Source organism: Erinaceus europaeus, chromosome 12, assembly GCF_950295315.1.
Source record: "Erinaceus europaeus chromosome 12, mEriEur2.1, whole genome shotgun sequence".
In the NCBI taxonomy this organism is placed as follows: Eukaryota; Metazoa; Chordata; class Mammalia; order Eulipotyphla; family Erinaceidae; genus Erinaceus; species Erinaceus europaeus.
The window spans coordinates 60,004,844-60,021,506 of NC_080173.1; the positions used below are offsets into that span (position 1 = coordinate 60,004,844).

The window sequence follows — 16,663 nt, forward strand, 5'->3', positions numbered from 1 at the left end:
ACAACAAGGGCAACAAAAGGGAAAAAATAGCCCCCAGGAGCAGTGGATTTTTGATGCAGGCACTGAACCCCAGCAATAACCCTGGAGAAAGAAAAAAAAAAAAGTCATCATTTATTTTACCAATTAAGTAAAGGGAGATTTGACGGGAGTCGGGAGGTAGCGCGGCAGGTTAAGTTCATGTGGCACAAAGCACAAGGTCTGGCGTGAGGATCCCAGTTTGAGCCCCGGCTCCCCACCTGCAGGGGAGTTGCCTCATAAGCGTTGAAGCAGGTCTGCAGGGGTCTTTCTCTCCTCCTCTCTGTCTTCCACTCCTCTCTTCATTTCTCTTTGTCCTATCCAACAAAGATGACATCAATAGCAACAATAATAATAACTACAACAATAAAAACCAGGGCAACAAAAAGGGAAAATAAATATTTTAAAAAGTTTAAAAAAGGGTGATTTGACAGCTGAAGTAGCTTTCCTAAGACTGTACAAGGGTAAACTGTATAACTCGTTGGAAGAAGTATTTCTGCTTAGGGGGTCATGCCTTTATCCACTGGGCCACATCCCAAGCAAGATGAACTATCTCTGGAATCCTCTTTGAACCCCAGTCAGTTTTCCTTTGATGCTACCAAATAAAAAAATTCATACTATGTTAAGCAAAGTGTCAAGTATTCAGTCTTCAACTCATTTTTCTCTAAATAGCTCTAATTAAAATAGATTATCCCTTAAGTATCACATCTTCCTATAAATACAAAGTTTTCTTGACTAAGTCATTACAATTTATGCAGGTCAGGAGGTGTGTGAAAGTGGAAGAGGGTATTGTTTTTAATAGGACCAGGACAGCTGGAATATGCTAGGACTACCCTGGAACTAGGACAAATAGTCACTCTGGTTCTTATCCATATCTTTTGTTTGCTCTTTCCATGTTTGACCTTTGGAATTTATCATCCCAAACTTCTATTAATACTCTTACAGCCTATCCTATAAGTGGTTACCTATGTCTATACTTCTGTACATTCCTTGAACCTAACATTTTGCCGTATATTTTTAGTAGATAAGAAATTCTGCTAACTAGAATGCTGGAGAAAATCATTACTTAGCAATTTTCCTATATTAAGAAGGCTATTTTGCCAGAGATATAATACTTATTTCCCCCCCCTTCTGATTAGCTTATTGACATGTGCATGCAGAACTGCGGTCCAAGTTTCCAGTCTCTAATTGTGAAGAAGGAATTTGTTAAAGATAGTCTAGCTAAACTGCTGAGTCCCAGATACACCTTGCCATTAGACATTCAGAACAGAATCTTAAATTTAATTAAGGTAAGTCTGTTACATACCTTATGAGATGGTAAATGTCTAAAATTAGAGATCTAATTACATATCTCCTAGTTGGTTAAGTTAGCATTCATCCAGAAAGCAATATACTACTATGTAATAATAATTCTTGGCATTAAATGATGGTACCCTGTTTCTGAAGAAATTTTCTTGTCCTATCTATATCAGATGGGAAAAGTAGATAGTAGTGTGTATTTTTTTTCCCCTTTTGCAGTTGTGGAAACTGTTCTAGAGCAAAAAGGCTTTTCATGCCAGAGGCTCTAGGTTCCATGTTAAGTCCTCAAATCCCTGACTCCACCATAAGCAAGAGCTGAGGCTGAGCAGTGCTCTGGTTTAAATTTTTTTCTTTTCTTTCTTTCTTTCTTTCTTTCTTTCTTTCTTTCTTTATTTATTTATTTATTTTTAATTGGGGAATTAATGTTTTATCTGGTTTAAATTTAAAAAGCTTGGAAAAAGGTATTGTTGCTGGTTTTGAATTTGTTAATGCTGGGGTCAGTACAGCAAATAAATATAAAGACATTTTTTTTTAGAATTTTAAAAAATTTATTATCTTTATTTTATTTACTGGATATAGACAGCCAAAAATCAAGAGAGAAGGGGGTGATAGAGGGGAAGAGACAGAGAGACACCTGCAGCCCTGCTTCACCACTTGCAAAGCATTCCCCCTACAGGTGGGGATGGGGGTTGGGGAGCCTCAAACCTGGGTCCTTGTGCAGTGTAACATGTGTGCTCAACCAGGTGTGCCACCACCCAACCCCAAGACATAATTTCTATTCCTGTTTTTTGGTGAGATGTTGAAGCAGTGGAGTCTGAAAATTAAAATATTTTAAATATTTCTGTGAGAAAGAATGATAAAACTTGCTGCTTGCCTACATTTCTTCAAGCATCTGATGATCAGATTTATTCTCTTTCCCTGTAGCTTTTTCTGAATAGGAGTTAACATAATTTCACCTTATAGCTGTAGCTATTCTAGATTCCAAGTCCAGAAATCTTGGAGAAAGGTCACTGAGTCCATCTAATCAGTTTCCCATTTCTGCACAAATAAGAAACCAAATTACTGCTTACATCTGGCACATATAGTTCTGGAGAGCAAACCTGGGGCTTCTTACAAGCAAATTAAGAATATCTTATGCCATTAACTTAGTCTTCGAAAGTGTTCCTGTTGTCCAGGCATTCAAAAGTAACTTTTTCAGAGTAAAGTATTGTCAGTATCTTGCTTTTTGTCTTCACTTAAGAAGTGTGATTTCCCGAGTGATGTCTGGTTCTTTCTCTCTCTCCTCCTATCTTTCTCATTAATAAATAAAATCTTAAAAAAAAAAAAGTGGTCCAGGAGGTGGTGCAGTGGATAAAAGCATTGGACTCTCAAACATGAGGTCCTGAGTTCAATCCCTGGCAGCACATGTACCAGAGTGGTGTCTGGTTCTCTCTCTCTCTCTCTCTCTCTTTCCTCCTATCTTTCTCATTAATAAATAAATGAAATATTTTTTAAAAAAATTAAAATACGGTGTGTGTGTGTGTTTGTGTGTGTGTGTGGTGTGAATCTTTGCTACTGTTTTAACTCTGGCATCATATCTTGAATTTAGACCTGGTCACAAGGTTTCCCAGGAGGTGTGGATGTAAGTGAAGTGAAGGAAGTATACCTTGACCTGCTTAAGAAAGGTGTTCAGTTTCCCCTCTCAGATACAGAGGCTAAATCAACAAGGCAAGAGGTAGGTGACTTTTCCTTGACTCATGTCAAGTAAGATAGTATCCTAACATGGGTCTTTACTAACTGTGGGGATAACCCTAGGACTATCAACTTAAGTTAAAAAGATGGGTTTATTAGAAGAGTGATGCATTATCTTATAGAATAATCAAACCACAGTGTCTTTCTTAGCTAGGCCTTGGTAAACGCAGAGTACCAAGTACTCAAATGCCTTGTTACTTGTTTAAGTCCCTTTAATCTTCTGATCAGATATATTCTCTCTCATTGTAGATTTTTCCACATTGGAGGTAACATATCTCCCAATGTTTATGTTATGCCTACGGTTATTTCTAGATTCTAAGTCCAAAAGCATTGGAAAGGGTATCTTGAGCCAGCCTAGATCAGTTTTCCATTTCTATACAAATCAGCTGAGGTAAACATAATTCCAAGTGGAAAGCATCTGTAGTAGAAAAGGGAACAGTTTTCAAAGGAAAGGTACTGGGAGTCAGGTGGTAGTGCAGCGGGTTAATCGCATGTGGCACAAAGCACAAGAATCAGCGTAAGGCTCCCGGTTCGAGCCCCAGCTCCCCACATGCAGGGGAGTCGCTTCACAAGCAGTGAAGCAGGTCTGCAGGTGTCTATCTTTCTCTCCCCCTCTATGTCTTCCCCTCCTCTCCATTTCTCTCTGTCCTATCCAACAATGACGACATCAGTAACAAAATTAGCTACAACAACAATAAAACAACAAGGGCAACAAAAAGGAAATAAATTAATTTAAAAAGATTTTTTTAAAAAAGGAAAGGTACTAAATAAACAAGAGTGTTCACTTCAGGTAATCAAATAGAAAAATGTGTTATGGATCAGGAAAATAGCTCACCTAGAATAGTGCACACTGCCTTTCTATGCAGACAACCCAGATTCAAGTCTGGCAACCACCGCATTAGAGAAAGCTGTGGTATCTATCTGTCTTTTGCTTTCTATCAGAAAAAGTCAGCCTGGAAGAATGAAGCCCAACTAACAACAATGACAACAACATAATGTCTTTTATTTAATACTCTGCCCATGGAGAGTTTCTATATATTCACTTGTATTCACTCTCAAGTTTGCCATTAATTTTCAATGTTTTGAACTGGTAACATTTTTAGTAGCTGATATTAACTCAACTCTTCACTTTCTCGAAGACCCATAATGTGGAAATAGTAGTTATTTCCTTCTATAGGTTGGTGATTTTTCACCTTTTTGAATTAACCAATTTAGATATATGCTGGAAGTCTGATCTTCATGGCAGATTGAAGATCCTGAGGGCTAACTATTCTCCTTGTGGTTTGCCACAATTCAATCTAGTCATTGAATCTTGATCATTCCTTTTCACTTATTAATCCATGAGTCTGCTTGTCATAGCACTTTTTTTCTTTATTCTCAGGTGCCAGAGAGTAGTGGCCTTGGCCTTGCTATTCAAGGGAGTATTGCTATTGTGGGAGTCAGGCAGTAGCGCAGCAGATTAAGCACACATGGTACAAAGTGCAAGGGCCGGCATAAGGATACCGGTTCGAGCCCCTGGCTCCGCACCTGCAGTGGAGTCGCTTCACAGGTGGTAAAGCAGGTCTCTATCTTTCTCTCCCACCTCTCTCTTCCCTTCTTTCCATTTCTCTGTCCTATCTAACAATGATGAAATCAGTAACAACTACAATAATAACTACAACAGCAAAATATGATTTGTGGTGTAATCTGGAAGCTAGTTAGGCATACTCTACCTTAGACTACCAGAATATTAATTTTTATAAGACTTCCAGGTGATTTGATTTTTCTGTCAGAAAGCATTGGTGTAGACCCCTGTGCTTAAAATGCTGTGGCTTAAAAAGATGTGGGTTAAAAAGAATTGACATGAATTAATTTACCACTTACTTTTAAAACTCAAAGAGAAGGAGGCTGGCCGGTTAAGCGCACATGGCGCAAAGAGCAAGGATCAGTAAGGATCCCAGTTCGAGCCTGCGGCTCCCCACTTGCAGGGGGGTGGCTTCAACAAGTGGTGAAGCAGGTCTGCAAGTGTCTATCTTTATCTCCTCCCCTCTCTATTTTTCTCTGTCCTATTCAAGAACAATGATAGCAATAACAACAACAATAATAATCACAAGGGCAACAAAAGGGAAAAAAATGGCCACTAGGAGCAGTGGCTTCGTAGTGCAGGCAGTAACCCTGGAGGTAAAATAAATAAATAAAATTTAAAAAATTAAAAAAAAAACTCAAAGAGGAGGCAGCAGTAAATCTCACAAGACAGCTTATTTTACACATCTTGATAAAAATATGGTGATTTTTATTGTAATTTAATCTTCATAGTATTCAACTTTTGTTGAGTGCTTGCTTTTTCTATGGGCACCTGCTTACTTAGCAGTTTTCTCAAAGTACTGGATACCTGTGAGTTTGATAATTTATTCTGGATTAGTAACTTCTACCCAGGGTTTGGTTTAGAGACTAAGTCCTCCGGGTGGAAAAACTAGGCATTGGATGGCTATATTAATTCAAATAATGTTTTCATGTTTCATATTAATAGACTGCTCAGATCTTATCGAATCCAACAACATCTGTTCCTACTGCACCAGCTCTTTCTTCTATAATTGCTCCCAAGAACTTGACTATTACATTGGCCCCAGAACAGGTAACAGCACCTATATTTATCTATGACTTTTAATTTAAAAGTTCTTTAGCCCATATGAGAAAGAGACAGTTCACATGAGAGAAACCTTGAGTGCCAGTCCAGTGCATGTGATGCCAGGAATCAAATGGAGAGTCTCAAGTATGTAAATCCTGCAGTCTACCAGCTGAGATATTTCCTGGGCTTATCTGTGACTTTTCAAAACACTTTACGTAGAGTTTTATTCTTCCTGAAAACATGAGGTACCTTATTGTTTTCTTTCATAGAGGAAACTGAAACTTAATGAAGACTGAGTGTTTTGCCGTGGATACTGTATGACTTTAAAATCCAAGTTTGTAACAGTTGTGCTCAGTTAGTGATTTGGTGGCTGTGGATGATGAGCTGTGGGTGGGCTTTTTTTTTTTTTTAAACCAGAGCCGGGGCTCAACTCTAAAATTTATACCTACCAGGAGCAATAGAAATCTGTGTAAGATCCACCCACAGGGAGCAGATAGCATAATTGTTATGCAAAGAGAATCTCATGCTTGAAGCTCCAGGTTCAATCACCCACATTACCATAAGCCAGAGCTGTCTGTCTGTTCTATCCAACAACTACAACACCAATAAAAATAGCAACAATAAAAACAACAAGGGCAACAAAAGGGAAAATAAATAAATATAATAATTTAAAAAAACCTGAAAACTGTTATTATTCTGATTTTTTTTTTTTTTTTTTTTTGCCTCCACGGTTATTGTTGGGGCTTGGTGCCTGCATCACAAATCCTCTGCTCCTGGAGGCCATTTTTCCCATTTTTATTGCTCTTGTTGTTTTTATTGTTATTGTTGTTACAGCTGTTGTTGTTGTTGGATAGGACAGAGAGAAATGGAGAGAAGAGAGGAAGACAGAGAGGGGGAGAGAAAGACTGCAGACCTGCTTCACAGCGGGTGAAGCGACCCTCTGCAGGTGGGGAGCCAGGGGCTCAAACCAAGATCCTTACACAGGTCCTTGTGCTTTGCGCCATGTGCACTTAACCTGCTGCGCTACCTCCTGGCCCCCCAGAATTTTTATATAAAAATCCATGTGAGTAATTCCTTTTAGAATTTCACCCAGGAAGAAAAAATATTTCCCTCTTGATTTTTTTTTTTTTTACCAGAGCACTGCTCAGCTCTGGCTTATGGTGGGGCAGGAACTTGAAACTGGGACTTTGTAGCCTCAGGCATTAGAGTCTCTTTACAGAACCATTATGCTATCTCCCATCCCCCCACTCCCTGCCCGATTTATTTTTCTTCTCTGAAACCAAGAAAATTATAAAACTATTTTTTTTTCATTGCTTGTCAAGAAACTGAAAGTAATATACCGTTTTGTCCAAGTCTTAGGATACTTTGTTTCCTTGTTTCTTTTGCTCTTGAGCTTTGTTTTTAACCTCCTACAGAGAGTATTCTTTATTTATTGTGAGACATCTCAGATTCTCTTAGGAGGTGGCAGATTGTATAGTTGCAATGCAGTTGTGTGTATTATATACATTTAAATATAATTTTGAAAATAATAAACTTTGCAAAAGCATTTTCCAGAAGCTGTCCCCTGGGACTTACTGATGATTGTGGTTTTTTTTTTTTTTTTACAGATCGGAAAATTGCATAGTGAATTGGATATGGTGAAAATGAATGTGAGAGTAATGTTTGCTATACTGATGGAGAATATTCCTGGGTCTGAAAACCGTGAAGATATAGAGCTTCTGCAGGTGTAGTATGATTTCATGGGTAGTCAGTCACAGCATCTGTTAAAGTTATTCTCTATCTTTAGAGCCTGAGAGATGGAAGTCACCTCATCATTGTTTATTTGTTCATCTTTCATTGATTTCGAAACTTTTAATTGGTACCTTTTTATTAGCAGAAATATAAAAGCAACAGACATAGTCCTTATTCTCCTGCAACAAATAACTTATCATCATTTAATCATTTATAGTCTCTTGATAGTCTGATAATCTTTAAATATTTAAAAGTTGTCTCTGGGGATTCGGGCAGTAGCGCAGCGGGTTAAGCGGACTTGGCGCAAAGCACATAGACGGGTGTAAGGAAACAGATTCGATCCCCGGCTCCCCACCTGCAGGGCAGTTGCTTCATAGGCAGTGAAGCAGGTCTGCACGTGTCTGTCTGTCTGTTTCCGAATCTGTTTCGGAGCTCGAACCGGGTTTCTTACGCTGGTCCTTGCGCTTTGCGCCACATGCGCTTAACCCACTGCACTACCGCCCGACTCCCAAAATGATGTTATCTTATTCTACAAGGATTTTGTGTCCAATGAGCCAGACTGTTTTTTATAACTAAATTTTGTTTTTGTTTGTTTGTTTGTTTTTGCCACCAGTGTTTCTCTAGGGCTCTGTGCTTGTGTGATTCCACCACTCCCCATATACTTTATTATTTTTTTTAACTTATCTTTATTTATTGGATAGATAGAACCAGAAATCGATAGGGAAAGGGGGTGATAAAGAGGGAGAGAGACAGAGAGACACCTGCAGCCCTGTTTCACTGCTTGTGAAGCTTTCCCCCTGAAGGTGGGGACCAGTGGCTTGAACCTGGGTCCTTGAGCACTGTAATATGTGCAGTTAACCAAGTGCACAACTACCTGGTCCCCCCCGCCCCATATACTCTTCCCCCCCCAGATAAAGAGTGAGGGACAGGAGAACCAACATAGCACTGTTTCACGAATTATGAACCTTCTCTGTTTGCATGGTGTTCCACGTAGTGGCCAGCGATAGACTTGAAGCTGGGTTCTCACTCATAGTAAAGTATGTGAGCTATTTTGTAGCCCCACATATTCAATGAATGTAGGCATTATAGATCCTGTAGTAGAAATTTGATTATCATATAGTGGGACTAGGGATTGGGACAAGTGAAAATGTCTGGAAAGGTATAGATGAGGGCATGTTCAAACTGGAGGAAAAGGTAAACAGTATATTTGGATTTGGATGAGCATATGAGGAAAAATCAGTTCATTATTACTACTGACTTGTATATACCTTTTCCCTTCCTATGGCTTTTTTCTAATTATCAATTTTACATGTGACAAATACTTTAACTTACTAACTTTAGAAGCAATTACAAATAGTCAGCTTTTATGTTTCCTCAAGCAAGTTAAGACTTTTCTTATGTTTTTTTTATTTTCCCCATTTTATATAGTTATTATCCTTCCTTTAACTTCATGTATTGTTAGTAAATATAATTTCTCTTTTTAAAATTTTTTTTTTAATTATCTTTATTTATTGGATAGAGACAGCCAGAAGTCAAGAGGGTGATAGAGAGGGAGAGTGACAAAGAGACACCTGCAGCACTACTTCACCACTCGCAAAGCTTTCCTCCTGCAGGTGGGGACTGAGGGCTTGAACCTGGGTCTTTGCACATTGTAATATGTGTGCTCAACCAGTTGCGCCACCACCTGGCCCATAATTTCTCTTTTGTATATATTTTATTTGTTTATAAATGAAAGAGAGAGCGGAGAGAAAGAGAGACACAGCGAAGTGCTACTCAGCTCTCCGTTACAGTGGTGCCTGGAACTGAACTTGGGACCTCAGAGCATCAGATATGAAATTCTTTTTGCATAACCGTTATGCTGTCTCTCCAGCCCATAAATAGCACTTCTCATAATTACTTGAGAAAACAGTTGTAAAAACTTCCCTGCTTAGCATTTCTTTTTATAGTTTGCTGTCTCCATGGATTATTACTAGTGTTTAAACTCTTTTATCATAAAAATATGCATGTTTGCATATCCCAAAATGCCTTTTTGCTGTCAAGTTTTAAATGCTAGTAGTTTGATAGATGCAAAATTCTAGGTACAATTTTTTCCACACCTTTACCTCTCTGGACTGATATCTCCAGGTAGATAGACCCACAGCAGCAAAGCAGTGCTGTAGTACTCTCATGTGGAATACTAGAAGCTTGAGTCTGTATAGCACTCATGATAAAGTAAGTGCCCTCCCAAGTGAGGCATTTTACCAGTCCTTTCCCCCACTCCCCTCACCCCCAGTTATGAAAAACTCTTTCAGAGCATTGCCTCCATTGCATCCAGTGGTGCTGACACTAATGTATGGTTCTGATTCTTGTTCCTTTATTGTGGTTTTTCTTACAAATTTTTGATACTTAACATTTTGAAATTTCCCTATTCAGTCATGCTTTGCTTAGTGATGGGGATACATTCTGAGAAACATAACATTGTGTGAATGTCATAGAGTGTACTTATGTAAACCTAGTTGTGTTAGTCTACTACATATCTAGTGTATAGCCTAGTGAGACCAGTATCATGTGCTATCTGCCACTGATTAAAGCTTCATTAACACGACTTTACTATACCTAACAATGTTTGTGCGTGTAGATACACACTTGTATTTCTCTTACAAGTCCTATTTAGTGCTTAATAGGGCCTTTATCCCTATCAAATGAAATTGGGGGACATTTTCAGCTTTTTGGAAGATTTCTTCCTGGTGGCTGGTTGGTGGCTCACCAGGTTGACCAAGGGCTTGGGTTTGAGCAACTGCTCCCCACTTGCAATGGCAAAATTTCACAAGTGGTAAAGCAGGTCTGCAGGTGTCTATCTTTCTCTCTCCCCCTTCCCTTTCCATTTATTTCTGGCCTGTCAAATAAAATAGAAAGAAAAAAATTGGCTGCTAGAAGCAATAGATTCATAGTATTAGAATCAAGCCCCAGCAATAACCTTGGTGGAAAAAAAAAAATATATATATATATATATGCTATCTTCGAGACTTTTCTTTAAATGATGAAGTTGTCAGTTAGATTTCCCCTATATTTCAACATATCTTTTTTTTTCTTTTACAAAGTGTGTTAAGATTTTTTTATCATTTCTATTTTTATTTGTTTATTTATTTAGATAGGACAGAGAGAAATGGAGAGAGGAGTAGAAGACAGAGAGGGGGAGAGAGAGATAGACACCTGCAGACCTGCTTCACCGCCTGTGAAGTGACTCCTCTGCAGGTGGGGAGCTGGGAGCTTGAACCAGGATCCTTGCGCCAGTCCTTGCGCTTTTGTCACTGCGCTACTGCTGACTCCCATTTCAATATATCTTTATACTTTTTCTCTCTTCACTCTTGTGCTGAGAGTTTCTCCACTTCCTGTATTATTTCTCTAAACTTGCTAGTCAGGATATCTCTTCAGCCCTTCTAATGAATACTATACTTTGACAATTGTATTTGTTAATTTAAAAATCTATTTGAATTTTTATGGTAGTTTTTTTTTTTTTAAATAGATGTACTTTTCCCTTTCATCTTTTATAGGATAGTGGTATTTTCAACTCACTTATTTTATGAGCTCTTCCTTCTTGGGTGCAAATTCTTATATTCATTTTCACTTTCATTCTCTCTTACTTGGAATTCTCAAATAGTGTGACTGGATTGCTGATAGTGAGTTCATTTCTGTGTGAAATTCCTGGTAGCACTGAGCTTCAGCTGGGACTAAAAGAGAAAAGAATCACTGCAGCTCTTGCTTGGAACTATTGGAGAGTAGATGATATTGGATATGATGATGGTAGTAGGATATTTCAGTCTTCTGAGTTGTTGTGGCTCCTTTTTTTCCCTGGATGTTCCTAGCCTAGTTACTGCTCCCATTAGAAGACAGAGAGTAATTTCTCAGCTGTCTGAGCAGGGGGAGAGGCATGGATAGGATTTGTCTTTTCTGATTGTTTCACTGCTATACCTTAGCTAAACTGTTAGCTCTTGTTAATATGTTGATCTCATGCCATTTTGTTTCGGTTTCCATTATCTTTAGGCAGAGAGTAGCCTTCATTTTCTTCCTATGTTGTGAGCAGCCTTGATATCCTTGAATGTCCTTTCCTCTACCTGGAAGCCTTGCATGGATCTTGGTCTGTTTTTATGTTCTCTGGGAACTCAGATTTAAAAAAAATATTTGTAAAAGGTTTTTTTTTAAAAAAAAATTAATAATCTTTATATATTGGATAGAGACAGCCAGAAATTGAGAGGAAAGGGAGTGGTAGAGAAGAAGAGAGATAGGAAGAGAGACTGCAACAGTGCTGCTTCACCACTTGCAAAGCTTTCCCTCTGCAGGTGGGGGCCAGGTGTTTGAACCTGGGTCCTTGTGCATTGGAACATAGGCACTCAACCGGGTGCACCATCACTCAGCCACAAAAAGTTTTCTTTTACTTTTAATTTTTTAAATTTATATCTCCCCCTCCCTTCTCAATTTCTCTCTGTCCTATCTAGTAAAAATAGAAAGAAAAAAAGACTGCCAGGAGCAGTGGATTCATAGTGTAGGCACCGAGCTCTAGAAATAACCCCAGTGGCAATTAAGAAAGAAAGAAATAGGGAAGGGGTAGATAGCATAGTGGTTATGCAAAGAGACCATCATGCCTGAGGTTCCAGTGTCCCAGGTTCAGTCCCATGTACCACTGTAAGCCAGAGCTAATCAGTGTGCTGGCAAAGAGAGAGACATTTCAAATCACATGCATCTGAAATCTCACCCTATGTGCATTATTTGTAAATCAGGGAGTTGGGCGGTAGCACAGCAGGTTAAGCGCACATGGCACAAAGCTCAAGGACCAGCATAAGGATCCTGGTTCGAGCCCCCGGCTCCCCACTTGCAGGGGAGTTGCTCCACAAGTGGTGAAGCAGGTCTGCAAGTGTCTGTCTTTCTTTCACCTTCTCTGTCTTCCCCTCCTCTCTCTATTTCTCTCTGTCCTATCTAACAACAATGACATCAGTAACAACAATAATAACTACAACAACAATAAAAAGACAACAAGGGCAACAAAAGGGAAAATAAATAAATACATTTTTTAAAAAAAATTTGTAAATCAGTTGATAGAAAAACCTAGGAGAGAGGAGGGGTTATGCATAATGGTTAAACAGATTCTCATGCCTGAAGCTCCAAAGTCCCATGTTCAATCCCCTTTACCACCATAAAGTAGAGTTGAATAGTGTTCTGGTAAAAAGAAAAGGAAAGAAAAGAAAAGAAAGAAATGAGAAAAGAGAAAAAAAAAGAAAAACCTAGGAGTAAAATAAAGTTATTCTGACTTGACTGTTACTTTTGTCATTCTCACTTGGAAACACATCATGAGTGAAAGGGCCTTTGAGTGTTGTTGAGGCCATTGCCCTTTATAGATGAGGATGCATATTCAGAAAGTGCATGGTTTGCCCACACAGTATTAAATGATGGAGCTGCAGAGGCTTGTGCTCCTGAATGCACACTTTATCTGTGATATCAACTTGTTTCTCATTTTGAAGCCAGGACTGACTTTGTACTATAGATGTTTAACTTAGTTATAATTTTCTTTGGATAAACGTTAGATCTCTTGGAAGTCTGAACGAATTTGGAGGCAGTGGTCAAAGCCTTGAACTTCCACATTTATGTTAACTATATATAGTTAGACTATGTGATTTGCACGCTGGATTAGTTCATAGGGAATAAAATATTAAGAATATTGGACAGGTTTTTGTGAGTTAATGACCTTAATAATTATCTTTACAATTGACTAATGCTATAGTGAGCAGAGTGAGTTTTTATTTTGAATGGGTAAAAACATTGTCCAGGTCTCTGGTGAGTACTGCCAGGGGAGAAATATATTATGAATTGATAATAGGGGTACTGTCATGCAAATAATATTTTCAAAGAAGAATTTCAAGCAATTGCATTTCTTCTTGTTGTCACTCTCTTTAAATGCAGTGCTGAGTAATGAACTCAATGTCTTATGCTTGTATGATATGGCTGGTTCATCTTCCAGGCTATTTATTCTTTAATTTTAGACAGAAAAGGGGTAGGGAGGTACAGATACCAAAACTCAACCATCCGGGAGTCGGGCAGTAGTGCAGTGGGTTAAGCGCACGTGGCGCAAAGTGCAAGAACCAGAGTAAGGATCCCGGTTCAAGCCCGGCTCCCCACCTGCAGGGGAGTCGCCTTACAGGCAATGAAGCAGGTCTGCAGGTGTCTATCTTTCTCTCCGCATCTCTGTCTTCCCCTCCTCTCTCCATTTCTCTCTGTCCTATCCAACGAACAACATCAATAACAATAATAACTACAATAAGGCTACAACAACAAGGGCAACAAAAGGGAATAAGTAAATAAAATAAATTAAAAAAACTCAACTATCCATGGAGGTTTCTTAGTGCTGCTGACAATACTTTTTTGAAGGGAGATGTTCAGGCATCTTTTTACTGAGCTGTTCTATACTGGTAAGTATGGGATGATTATGGTTGTATTTTAAAGTATAGAAGATAGGGCCCAGGTGGTGACACACCTGGTTTAAGTACTCACATTACAAAGTGCAAGAACCCAGGTCCAAGTCCCTGGTTCCCACCTACATGGGGAAAGCTTCATGGGTGGTGAAGTGGGGCTGCAGGTCTCTCTCTGTCTTCTATCTTTCTATCTGCTTCTACCTTCTCAATTTCTATCTCTAGCCAATAATAAATAAATAAAAATAAATAAATCTTTAAAAACCAATAAATAAAGATGCAGAAGAGATTTTTTTTTTCTTAATTCCTGAGAATTCTGTGGAGGAGTTAAGAGCCACCTGAGTGTTAGAAAAGGAAGACCTTAATGAGCACCTTTTTGTTTCACTATAAAGACTTGTGGATTGATTGTTAGACTTAATTTAACTTAGAAGTCTGCCTTTATTTGATAGGGTATAAAAGGAGGTGATTCCAGAGGACTCTGTGATGGTCATGTGCACCAGCAGCTGTTACTCTGTGTTTTGACTCACTCCCACATTCACAGCCCTGCAAGAGCCTGCTGTAGGGAACTTCTGACCCATCCTTTTGGTCTTTGGCTCTTGATCTGTATGCTGTTTCCAGGTGGCTTGGTCCTCCTCTGAGACAGACATCAGTTACAAAGATCACAGTGGGCTGCCTTTTGAAGAGGTTTTTCCAACTCTGCTTTGCAAACCTGCTGAGCGATGTGATGGTGTCCTTTTCTATTTCTCTCTTAGAGGGCAAAGGGAGGGTCTTCATGTGACCAAAGGCTATTAATGTTGGCCGCACATTCGTTTCAAGTTAATTTCTACAGTTTGTATAGGAATCTAGTAGCCATTACATTTTCCTTGATCTTGACATTACTTTAGCAGGGCCACCAGTGAGCAAGAAGAACAATTTCTATATACTCACTAAGGCAAAAACAAAGGAAAAGTTCTCACTTATCCAAGAGGTATAAGTGTCCTTATCCTTATCCTTTTGCTTTGTATAACATCAGGCCCTGAGTAACATTGCTAGTATTACATTATTGTATTTGTCATCTAATTAAGTGTCTAGTGATACCTTCTTAGGTAGCCATATTTACAAACTACCCACTAAAATGCCAGTCATATTGAGCTTTCAGTTATACCATTTCCTATTCTTTTTGTTTGTTTGCTTTTGTTAACAAATGAGAGAGCTAACCAGAGGATCACTGGCACATGCCATTCCCAGACTCAAGCTCAGCACCTCATATTTGGAAGTGTAGCTCTAGCCACTGTGCCAACTTCTAGGCTGGCATTTCCTATTCTTTTTTTTTTGTTATCTTTATTTATTGGATAGAGACAACTAGAAATTGAAGGGAGGAGGGGAGATAGAGAGAGAGACAGAGAAACACCTGTAGCACTGCTTCACCACTCGCAAAGCTTCCCCCCTCCCCCGCAGGTGGGGATTGGAGGCTCGAACCCGGGTCCTTGTGCACTGTAATACGTGTGCTCAACCTGGTGTGGCACCACCCGGCCCTGGCATTTTCCTATTCTTACAACAAACCTACATGATAGTTGTTGTTATCCTGGTTTTACAACTGAAAAATTAAACCGAGGCTAACATTTAACCAGATCCTATATCAGGTATGTACATAGGAGGGGCCTCTGGTTTATTGAGTCTTAAAGTTTGTTCTCTGTAATATAACAAGAGGCCAAAACTTCATTAAATTCAGCCTAACACCTGCCTTTGCTTACCAGAATATGTCCATGCTCATTTGTTTACAGACAGTCTGTGGTTGTTTTTCATGTTACAATGGTAGAGTGGGGTGGTTGTGGCAGAGGCTATATTATACAGGAGGTATTAATGCCTGGGCCCAAGAATAAGTCTGTCAATGCTTGTTGATAAGGGCAAGTTGCTATCAACTGGGAATTTTTTAAAAAATTTATTTGTAAAAGGAAACACTGACAAAATCATAGGATAAGAAGGGTACAACTCAGGGTTATTGTGGGTTGCAGAAGGTAGAAGGTCTGGCTTCTGTAATTGCTTCCCCGCTGAACATGGGCGTTGACTGGTCGGTCCATACTCCCAGTCTGCCTCTCTCTTTCCCTAGTAGGGTGGGGCTCTGGGGAAGCAGAGCTGCAGGACATATTGGTGGGGTCTTCAGTCTAGGGAAGCCTGGCCAGCATCCTGATGGCATCTGGAACCTGGTGGCTGAAAAGAGAGTCCATGCTCCCAGAGGGATAGAGAATGGGAAAGCTATCAGGGGAGGGGGTGGGATATGGAGACTAGGTGGTGGGAATTGTGTGGAATTGTACCCCTCCTACCCTATGGTTTTGTTAATTAATCCTTTCTTAAATAAAAAAAATATGAATAAAAAAAAAAGAAAACAGAATGCATTTTGCTCTTATATATTTGCTTATTCTCATATAATAGGGATTTTATTAAAAAAATAAATAAATAAAAAAAATTTTAAAAATGCATAGAAAAATAAAAAAAAAAAAAAAAAAGAAGGGTACAACTCCACACAATTCCCACCACCACAACTCCATATCCTATACCCTCCTTTGATAGCTTTCCTATTCTTTAAACCTCCGGGAGTATGGACCCAAAGTCATTGTGGGATGCAGAAGGTGGAAGGTCTGGCTTCTGTAATTGCTTCCCCTCTGAACATGGGTGTTGACAGGTTGATCCATAACTCTCAGCCTGTCTCTTTTCCTAGTGGGGTGGGGTACTGGGGAATCAGAGCTCCAGGACACATTGGTGGGTCCTCTGTCCATGGAAGTCTGGTTGGCATCATGCTAGAATCTGGAACCTGGTGCTGAAAAGAGAGTTAACATATAAAGCCAAACAAATTGTTGAC

The 16,663-nt window shown here is 39.2% G+C and overlaps 1 protein-coding gene across 3 annotated transcripts in view; it reads left to right on the top strand.

Annotated features, from left to right (window-relative positions):
• Positions 1–16,663, top strand: part of TOM1L1 (target of myb1 like 1 membrane trafficking protein) — a 57,724-nt gene that overhangs the window by 13,521 nt on the left and 27,540 nt on the right. For all 3 annotated transcript variants that reach the window (XM_060203770.1, XM_060203769.1, XM_060203771.1), the window contains exons 4-7: positions 1,155–1,304; positions 2,903–3,028; positions 5,555–5,659; positions 7,261–7,377. In XM_060203770.1, the coding sequence (XP_060059753.1) occupies positions 1,155–1,304; positions 2,903–3,028; positions 5,555–5,659; positions 7,261–7,377 (498 nt within the window). The remainder of the gene's footprint in view (positions 1–1,154; positions 1,305–2,902; positions 3,029–5,554; positions 5,660–7,260; positions 7,378–16,663) is intronic.